Genomic DNA, 9,950 nt, shown 5'->3' with positions numbered 1-9,950 from the left:
TTTTTTCACCAGTTTGGAAGTCATACTATAGTATGTGTCATTTTACACCTGTTTGGAAGTCATACTATAGTATGTGTCATTTTACACCTGTTTGGAAGTCATACTATAGTATGTGTCTTTTTTCAACAGTTTGGAAGTCATACTATAGTTGTAATGACTCAGGGAACCCAAAGTGGTACAAGACCCGGAAACGAGACAAGACTCGGGAATGCAAAAGAACATTGTTTATTATTTACAGTATTATAATATTTACAGGTGATCTTCCTGAGCCCTGAAATAGAAGGAGAGGTTCGGGTGGGTCTGGCAGAACGAGTCGAGTACTGCTATTAATCCAGTTGGCTTTTATCATGCAGGTTTGTTTGTGGAGGAGCAACACAGTGCTGGATCTAAACTGACTCCAGAGATGAACGATCAGGCAAATGAGTGGCTGGAGGGCAAGACACGAGGAACCAGGGCTGGACCGAAGGAGAACCAGGGCAGGATCCAAGGAGGCTAGACAACTGTAGACACAGAAACAAGGTAAGTATCTCTTGAGTAAAACACAAATACTGGTCAGAGGCATAGAATACCATAGATGGCTAAAGCTCCGGAGACGAGTAGCATCCGACTGCAGCTTTATGTACAGCAGGACCTCATTAGGTGGATGGCCGACAGCTGGTGGTGAACAGCGGCCATCTTGGAGAGGGAAGCTGCAGCTGGTGGTACTCTGACTGTGTGTCATTTTTCACCAGTTTGGAAGTCATACTATAGTATGTGTCATTTTACACCAGTTTGGAAGTCATACTATAGTATGTGTCATTTTACACCAGTTTAGAAGTCATACTATAGTGTGTGTCATTTTACACCAGTTTAGAAGTCATACTATAGTGTGTGTCATTTTACACCAGTTTAGAAGTCATACTATAGTATGTGTCATTTTACACCAGTTTAGAAGTCATACTATACTATGTGTCATTTTACACCAGTTTAGAAGTCATACTATAGTATGTGTTATTTTACACCAGTTTGGAAGTCATACTATACTATGTGTCATTTTGCACCAGTTTAGAAGTCATACTATAGTATGTGTCATTTTTCACCAGTTTAGAAGTCATACTATAGTATGTGTCATTTTACACCAGTTTAGAAGTCATACTATAGTGTGTGTTATTTTACACCAGCTTAGAAGTCATACTATAGTATGTGTTATTTTACACCAGTTTGGAAGTCATACTATAGTATGTGTTATTTTTTTGATCAATATACTATGTGTCATTGTTCTGATGGGTGGACTGGTTGTTAAACCTTAACCAGGTGGACTGGTTGTTAAACCTTAACCAGGTGGACTGGTGGTGATGGTGTCTGAATCGCTCATTAACTCCGGGGTCATGGACCTGCCACTGTTTTCAGTGTAAAACATAAATGATCCACAGGAAGGCGGCGCTGACTTTGTAATAAATGACAGTTTATTATAAAGATTACAATCTGTTGAAAGAGCTCGTCCGTTGTCGTCGAGTGCTCTCTGTTTTTTAGAAAAGAGAAAACTACATGTAAACTCACGCCACTCAGTCCAGAAACCACAAACATACTGTAAAAAGAGGAAGCTAGTGAGGAAGAGGAGGGTAACCAGGAGGAGGAAGGTTTCAGGTCGGCCAGCAGGAAGCTGCCGCAGCTCGTCACTCCGTCTTTTTCCAGATCCATCCTGGTTCTCGATAAATTCTCAAATTTAATCTACAGCTGTCAGATTAAGGCCTGTAATTTATTAATCTGCTTTTCTGAGTCAAACTTATAAAAAAAAGGGAGAAAAAACTTGAGAAATGACTTCTCTGCGTATGTCAGCCTGATGTTTTTCTGCAGCGCCCCCTGGTGCTCAGGAGGATCTACAGTCGCTGAAGTCTTTATAAACTTATAAAACTTAACCAGAAACATTTACTAGTTTTAGAGCTTTATTTGTAATCTTTAGAAATATATTTTAGAAAAAGTGTAATAAGATTAATGTTTTTTTGTTTGTTTTATTTAACAGTACAAGAGTTATAACGTACTATCTTTCTAAACGATAAACTTGAGTGTAAATGCATTAAAATATACAAAAAACTACTTTATTATCTGAAACCATTTAGTTTTAGAAGGCTGGTTTAAAACCGGTTTATTTTACACATTTATTCTAATCTGACTCAGATCTTTAAAGAATAAATCTACGTATTTATGATCGTTGAGATCATTTCAAACTAATTAATGCGTCCGGATGAAGCAAATGGAACCAGAACCAGAACCAGAACCAGGTGGAAGCGGATAGGGAACTAGTTTTCTCAGTGGAGGAATCGACGCCATGTTTGTCGGAGGACATTTAAAATATTTTAACGTTTACTCGGTTTTATTTTATTCGTTCACTCCCAGTTTGTTCGTAAAGCCCAAGATAAATATTACAAATATTTAATGAAGCAAAAACATTTGGCTTCTCCCTTCGTTTAATTAATTGAAGCTCGTGTTTTTATATTTTTATAAACTCAGTGTTTTTGTTCATTTAAAGACACTCGACAGTAAAAACTGGAAGTAAAACCAGGATTTCACTGTTTGTTGTAGCGTTAAAGAGCAGAACTAGTTTCATTTTTTACCGTAAACATTCAAACCCAGTTTTATAAGTTTCTTTTAGGATTTTGGTTTAAAAATCAAGTGATAAAAATGTTTTTAAAATAACTAAAGACGATCTGATTTAAAATAGTTTGGTTGTTTACAGACGAGTTTTATTTAGTTCAAATTGACTAACTATGTTCACGATTCATTAAAAATATTAAAAAGCTGCAACAAGACGCTTCATCTCAAAGAGAACACTTAAATCACCGCCTGGACCGTGTTTAATGTTTGTGTGATTTATGGCTGTCGCCGTCAGTTTGACCTGAAGGTGGTGGTGGAGGATCAGAAGTTTAGAGCCAGCCCTTTAATCGCTGCTTTTACTTTGAAGACCTCAGCTCAACTTGCAGAAACTGTTTCCTGTTTACAAACGGAGCCAGAATCTCACTTCCTGTGTGTAATTCATATAAAACACCACAGCCACACTATTCTACCAGAACATTCAGGATATATTGTAAATAATGTGCTGATTATAGATTATAGATTTACATTCTGTCTCTGAGGGCAGGTTCCCGTAAAAAACTTCGGCTTTGTACAACTTTGGGATGTGACTGTAGCTCGGCGGGAGTTCAGGTCCTCGAGTCTTCAGCTTCTTTCACAAAACACTTCAAGCCCGAGACTCCAGGGGGTCCGAGTCAACCCGCAGCTGTCGCGTCTCTGAGCCGCCGAGCGAGGTAGTAACGGCGCCGGGTGGTCCGCACCCGACCGGGGAAGCTGGAATCCAGGTCCAAAGATGTGGCGTAGTGATGACGGGTGTCAGACGGTCCACGTAGCTACGCTGATCCACCGAGCTACGCTCAACGTCGGCCCGCTCGTTCGGTTACCGTTTGCCACAAAACGTCTCGGCGGGGCGGGGTCGGCTCGATCCGCCGGCTCACCACAGAACTGTTTTGTGAAAGAGCTTAATGAGCGTGACCCGGTTTGGTTGTCGTGGAAACAGGCACTGACAGTTTAGTTGTGCTTTCGAGGCAGAATCGACGGGAGACGCTGAAACACTCGAGGTTCTAATAAACGACCTACAAGTGGTTTTTCAGGCAGAGGTTCCAGACGTCGACGGGGGACGGCGCCTGGTTTCACCAGAAACCTTCAGCCGGACCCCGTGGTTCTGGGCGAGTGTTGGAGAATAACTGGAGGCTCCAAACGACCCGCAGTTTTCTCCTCCGGGTCTTGTTGGAACGTGAACACGTTCAACAACGTGGCGCCTCTCAATCCTCGTGTACTTTCTGTAAACTCTTCGGCTGCGCTTTGAGACCTGCGGGGAGTTCTGGGTCCAGGTCTGCGGGGAGTTCTGGGTCCAGGCCTGCGGGGAGTTCAAGAACCCGGTCGTGCCCCGGCAGGATCAGTCAGGATCCAGGGGGACGGCAGCAGAACATTTAAATTCATCATTTTCTTTGTGTCCTCTAGTTTTAGTCGCAGCCCTGCGAGAACTCCCTCCAGCGGCTTCAGGAGTGTGTCGGGTCACAAACCGCCTTCCACCCTGACCGTTTGATAAAAACTCGACGGTTTAAAATCCTCTTTAAGGACAGAAACACGTTGAAATGATCAAACGTCGTCATGTGACGTCAGCAGGAGCGTTTTGTTGTTTGCAGCTTAAAGTGCGTCTAAAATCCTTCAGTTACTTAAATAATAACTTTAATATAGATCTGGGACAATATCTGATTAGATATTTTAGCTTTAATAAAGCTCGTTCCTTTGAAAGTTTTTAAATCTATTGCTCAAAGAAAGACAGAAATAAGAAGTTCTACTTTATATTCTTTTAAAAAGTTTGAAAATATTAAGTTCTTTCTAACATAATTTGTAGCAAAGTGTTTACATTTATATAAAATGCTTTAACACGCGTGTGTATAATCACAGTAAATTGTTTCCTTGTTAACAGTTTTCAGATAAAAACATTAGATCGGAGTTAAAATGATGGACAGCATCGTTGGATCAGCGATAAGGACGTTAATCTTTATAAATCTGTTTTAGTCTAAAGAGTCGTGACGTCGTGTAAAGACAGATTATTTTTCTGTTGTGCTTCATGTGCAGTTTAGATTTGGGTGGATAAACTCCAGATTAAATAATCTGGTCACTCGGTTTAATCTGTTTTACATTTGGAGAAAACTCCACTTATGGCGGGAAGAAGATCCCTTATATGGCAGGGAGGAAACTCCTTATATGGCCTGTTCCTGACTGATGAGGAGGAGGAGGAGGAAGGTGTTTGTACAGATGGCTTTAAGCAGGTAGCACCGTGTACAGTAAGCCCTCGATGCGCAGGTTAGATCCCTGAAACTCGCCATCATCGACAAATCATCATGAATTCACCGGAAATTCAAATCATTGTCAAATCATAACTGAACCTGTTCCTGACACAAGCTCACCACGTTATTATTATTATTCTAGATGATCCCGTTAACGGCACAACAAAAGAGCAAAATGTGGACAGGATGAGTCCTCGGGGGGTCTGAGAGTCCCAGGAGCTGGTCCAGGGAAGCAGGACCTCTTTATTGATCAGCTCGTTGATCAGCGCCTCGTCACGGGTCAGAACCGGCAGCCGGGCTCAGTGTCCAGCAGCTCGTCTCCATTTATCTTCAGTTTAGTTTGATCCAAGTCTAGAAACGGATCAGAACCGGTTTAATTTAAACAAAAAGTGAAGAAAAGTCCTTCTTCCTCTATTGGTTTAAGGGTTTTTCAAAATAAAGGACTTTTGTTGAACATAAAAAAGTCACACCCATAAAAGGAGAAAAACTCAGCTCTGATTGGTCTGATCAGGCCCCGCCCACCACTCATCTGCTCAGCTAGAATTAAAGAAAATTAAGATTTAAAAACTAAACATTACAGTATTTTGTTTTCTTAATCTTGGAGTTTTGACATTAAATGATATAAAAACATTTTTTATAAAAATAAAGTAATAAATTTTACTAATTCTTGTGAATGTTAGTTGTTGAGTAAACTGGGGCTTTAATTTAATTACGATTGGGTATAATAATAAATTATTAGTTTTTTAAAAGGTTTTTAAAAAAAAATGCCTAAAAAAATAGAATTTGATCTTTAATTTTGTAAAAAGTATTTACTTTAATATTAGAAAAATGATAATTGCACCTCTTCAAATATTAATTTATTTCACACTTTTTGATAAGATTCAAACAATAAACTGAACAATTCTATTGGTTAAACAGAAAATTAGTTTTTATTTATTGTTTACTAGATTGTTTTTAATTAGTTTATATATCGTGGACTTTGATCTTGTTCAAATGTTTCATAAATAAAACCTCTTCTGGACTTACATTCTAATTTAGTGATTGGTTGTAAATTAATTAATTTTGATCAAGTTTGTTGTTATCATTAAATTTTATCTGGTTTTAGCTCTTAACTCCTCTTGGTTAAAATAAAATCATTAGTTTGAACAAAAGCTCATGTCTGCAGAGATTGAACCAGGTTAAGTCCGGGTTAGCCTAACCTGCGGGGAGCTGGGGACAAAGGGGGCGGAGCCAGCAGTTGCGTGGCGTTGATCAAAGAGCTGAGAGCCGGGTATCGATGGACAGGTCTGAGAATTCAGTCACAGCTAAGATGTTCTATCAGAGAGAGGTCAGGGGTCAGAGGTCAAGTGGAGCTATCCAGCAGCTGTCTGAGAGCCCTCTCGATGTTGATCCGGTGACCCAGGCGGGTGACGCCCAGCTCCATGTAGTCCTCCTTGGAGAGGGAGGGGAGGTGGGAGCCTTCGATCTCGTGCTCCTGGAAGCGCTGGCGGTGTTCGGCCAGGCCCAAACTCTCCAACCAATCACCGACGTCGTATTTATTCCACAGGCTGAGGGGCCGCTGCCTCCACGGCCGCAGGGCCAGCAGGGGCCCGCTGAGCACCGGGGAGGGGCAGGGGGAGGCGTGGGGTGAAGGCGAGGGAGAGCGGGATCTGGTCCGTGCACTGGCGCTCCTCATTACAAAACGGACCTCCTTCGGTTCCGAGGGGAGGCTGAGGCTGGACGACTTCAGGATGGTCAGACCTCGACCCGAGCTCAGGTCCGGGCGTTCAGAGCAGGAGGCCGGGGAGGTGGGGAGCCCCACGGACCTGTCGGAGGGGGAGGGGGAAGGGGAGGGGCTCCGGCGGGTGACGGGGTAGCGACTTCCTGGTCGGACCGTGTAGCTGGACCCGTATCCTCTCTGGGAGATGGTGTGGAGTTCCCCGAGGCTGGAGAACAACCTGCAGAACCAAGAACCAGAGGTTACAGAACCATCGAGTCAAACAGGAAGTTCTGGGACCTTCAACGGTCCCGCTTCAGAACTGTCAGCCCACAAAGTTTCATTTTAAGAAGCTTTTCACTCAAAATGTTCTGATCCGCTAAACTTAAACCAAAGACTTTTAAATTCAGATTTCTGGTCTCGTCTGGTAAACGATGAAAATAAATAGTTTCTACAGAAATCACCGGGTTGTGGTTCTGGTGTTAGCAGAACCTCTGAAGTCCACCTGAAGATATAAATCTTTTCTTTTATTAGCTGCTGGATGAGTTTGATCACAGAATTATCATAATGTAATGTTTTATAAACTTCAGATGATTGGAGGCTCTTATTGTGAAGGATGTAAGGAAGTTGCAGTAACAAATTGCACCTCAATGTTTTATTTTGTAAAGTGCTACAATAAGAATGAAAAACTGACTTTCACTTCCTGATTTAGTTTAGAAACACTGTTGTGTCATTATATATATCCATATGTAATATGGCGTTTGATTTTTGTAGCCAAGGATTATGGGTAAATCTGAGGTAAAATATATTCCTGTTAAGAACTTTCCTCAGTTCTTCACAATAAAAGACTAAAACATTTACACTATTGTTCACAAAATCATCTGAAGCCTAAAAACAGTTTGTTGTTGTTGTTGTTGTTTTGTTGTTGTTGTTGAATAAGTTATTTACAGATTGGGTTCAGGGAAAGAAACTTTGGTGTTTGTGCTAAAATAATTTTCTTAAACTTTATTGTAAAGTAAAACGTGACGACAGAAGGTTCAAGGTTTGTCTGTTCAATTCCTGACACATGACGAAAACGTACCTGGCTCCTCCCACAGGCGACCTCCGCCCCGGGTCCAGGGGACTTGGCTCCTCCCCCAGAGAGTGGCTGTCTTTGTTGAGCAGCTGGAGTCGGTTGGCCAGATCCAGTCCGGACCCGGCCCGGCCGCTCAGCTCCAGAGCAGACGCCGAGCGGCTCGTCAGGTCCACAGCTGACCCAGACACCTGTCCTCCCAGCGCTGCGGGACGTCCTCCCCCGTCCTCCGGGCTCACGCCCCGCCGCTCATCGTCCCCGCCCCCCCACAGCTTGGACCTCCTTTGGAACAGGTACCGTGGCTGCCGGCCGCTGGTGGGGGAGGAGCAGAGTGGGGACGAGGGGGAGGAAGAGGACGCAGCGCAGGGGAGGAGCTCGCTGTCGGACGATTGCTTCAGTAATGGGTCCCGGAGCGCTGAGCGGCCCCGACCAATCGGAGATCGGAGGCGGGGTTTCAGGGCAGACGGTGAAGTGACAGTGGAGGAGGGAGACGGGTGAGTGGCTGGTGGGGAGGAGGGAGAGGTGGGAACAGGAGGGGAGGCCAGAGTAATGGAGGGGGGAAGGGAACTGGGAGACAAGGAGCTGTCATGGAGACGATCGTCTCCTCCTTCTTCCTCATCTCCCCGTCTCCCCTGAGACTCAGGACCGCCTTCTCCTCCCCCCTCTCCTCCTCGCCGTGGCATCAAGGCGAGAGAAGGAGGAGGAGGAAGTGCAGGGGGGCTGGCAAAGGCAGGGGGAGGAGTCACCAGACCGATCCTGCGTAGCTCCTCCCTGGTTTCCTCATCGCTGGATGACAGCAGGGCAGGTGGGAGGGTCACAGTGTAAGCCCCGCCCTCCTCCTCTGAGCTGCCCACTGTAAGGCTTCTCCGTCTGTCTATCAGAGCTGAATGGCTCTCATTGGCCAGTGCTGGCAGGGGGGAGGGTCTCCAGCGTTCAGGGGAGGGGGCAGCAGGTGAGGTGACTCCTCCCTCTGTCTCAGGTCGCTCCACCTGTCCGTCAGGAAACAGAGGTGGCGTGATGCGTTTGTGTCTCAGCTCCGGGCTGGTCTGTGGAGTCGTGTGTTTGGTTCGCTGCTCCGGGCTCGTCTGAGGGGAGGTGCGCTTGGACCGTGGCTCGGGGCTGCTCTGAGGGGTGGTGTAAGGGGTGCGCTTGTGTCTGGACTCTGGACTGGCCGCCGGGGTGGGAACAGGCGTGGTGGAGGCCGAGGTGTGCTTGGTTCGGGGTTCAGGACTCGGCGTTCGGGCCGTGAGCGCTCGTTCTCGTGCAGCGAGGGCTAAGGCGAGTGGAGACGACGGATCTGAGGACAGAAAACAAACGCTTCAGTTTCCTGTTTTTACTGAACTCTCCTCGACTGAAGGTTCTGTAAACACGACGGACTCTTCAGAGCCCGCCGGTCCTGGTTCAGACTTTTGAGCCGTCAATAAAACTGTAAATATTTAAATCGCTCCAAGAATAGATGAATATAAAAAAGTAAAATTTTGAGATACGCCAAACAATCAGCCGAGTTTCACCTTCACCAGCTGATCTGAAGTTTAAGAAAAAAGTTATTTTTGTTGGTCCATGAATGCACCACTGCTAAATGCTAATGCTAACAATAAGAGCTATTGTTGTTATCAGGATTAATGTGGAAACAAACGCAGCTTTTTAAACTCGAGTTTAGTGAATAAAAATCTAAAGACATTAACAATAACAAGAATTCCTGTCAACTTTTGTTGTTTTATTAGTGAATTATTAATAATCTGCTGGACGTTATTTGCAGTAACTTGGTGACGTTTTAGTTTTTAATTATTTAATGACCTGACAGATAAATTCATTTTGATCTTAAAGACTTTAAACTGAATCCCAATAAAATAAAATAAAATATAAACAGAAACTAAACAAGTTTCCTGTTGATTTTAGTTTGTTGAGAGAAATCTGTTCATGTCCTGTTTAAACATAAACAAAAACAAAACCTAAAATAAACATTTTAAATATTTTATCCATCAGGCTTTGAAGATAATTTTGTTTTCTTTGACTTTTTAGGAGAAACCGAAATAAATAAATAAAACAAAGCTTCTTAAAACACAGGTGTGTAAAAATGACTACATATAATTACCAGGAAGGGAAAATGCTTTTATTTTGTTGATATTTTCACTTATTATTTAGTCTAGCTCTAAATTTGGCTCATGATCTTTTAATGAAAATATAAATTAAACTGTTAAATGTGTTTAAGTTTAACTCAAAACTGATCACAACTTTAACGTTTTTTAAAAATAAAACAAATAATCTGGAATAATTTACAGTTCGTGTGTGTGTGTGTGTGTGTGTGTGTGTGTGTGTGTGTGTGTGTGTG

At 43.3% G+C, this 9,950-nt stretch overlaps 1 protein-coding gene across 1 annotated transcript in view; it reads right to left on the bottom strand.

Annotated features, from left to right (window-relative positions):
* Window positions 1–5,842: 5,842 nt before the first annotated feature.
* The window catches only part of shank3b (SH3 and multiple ankyrin repeat domains 3b), a 39,170-nt gene continuing 35,062 nt past the window's right edge, over window positions 5,843–9,950 (bottom strand). Inside the window, exons 25-26 of the mRNA XM_037695837.1 lie at window positions 7,628–8,915; window positions 5,843–6,787 (exon numbers count right to left, since the gene is read on the bottom strand). Of these exons, the coding sequence (XP_037551765.1) occupies window positions 6,193–6,787; window positions 7,628–8,915 (1,883 nt within the window). The 3' untranslated portion in view covers window positions 5,843–6,192. The remainder of the gene's footprint in view (window positions 6,788–7,627; window positions 8,916–9,950) is intronic.

Source organism: Nematolebias whitei, chromosome 22, assembly GCF_014905685.2.
Source record: "Nematolebias whitei isolate Nwh7 chromosome 22, NemWhi1, whole genome shotgun sequence".
In the NCBI taxonomy this organism is placed as follows: Eukaryota; Metazoa; Chordata; class Actinopteri; order Cyprinodontiformes; family Rivulidae; genus Nematolebias; species Nematolebias whitei.
This window is presented reverse-complemented; position numbering and strand designations above follow the sequence as displayed.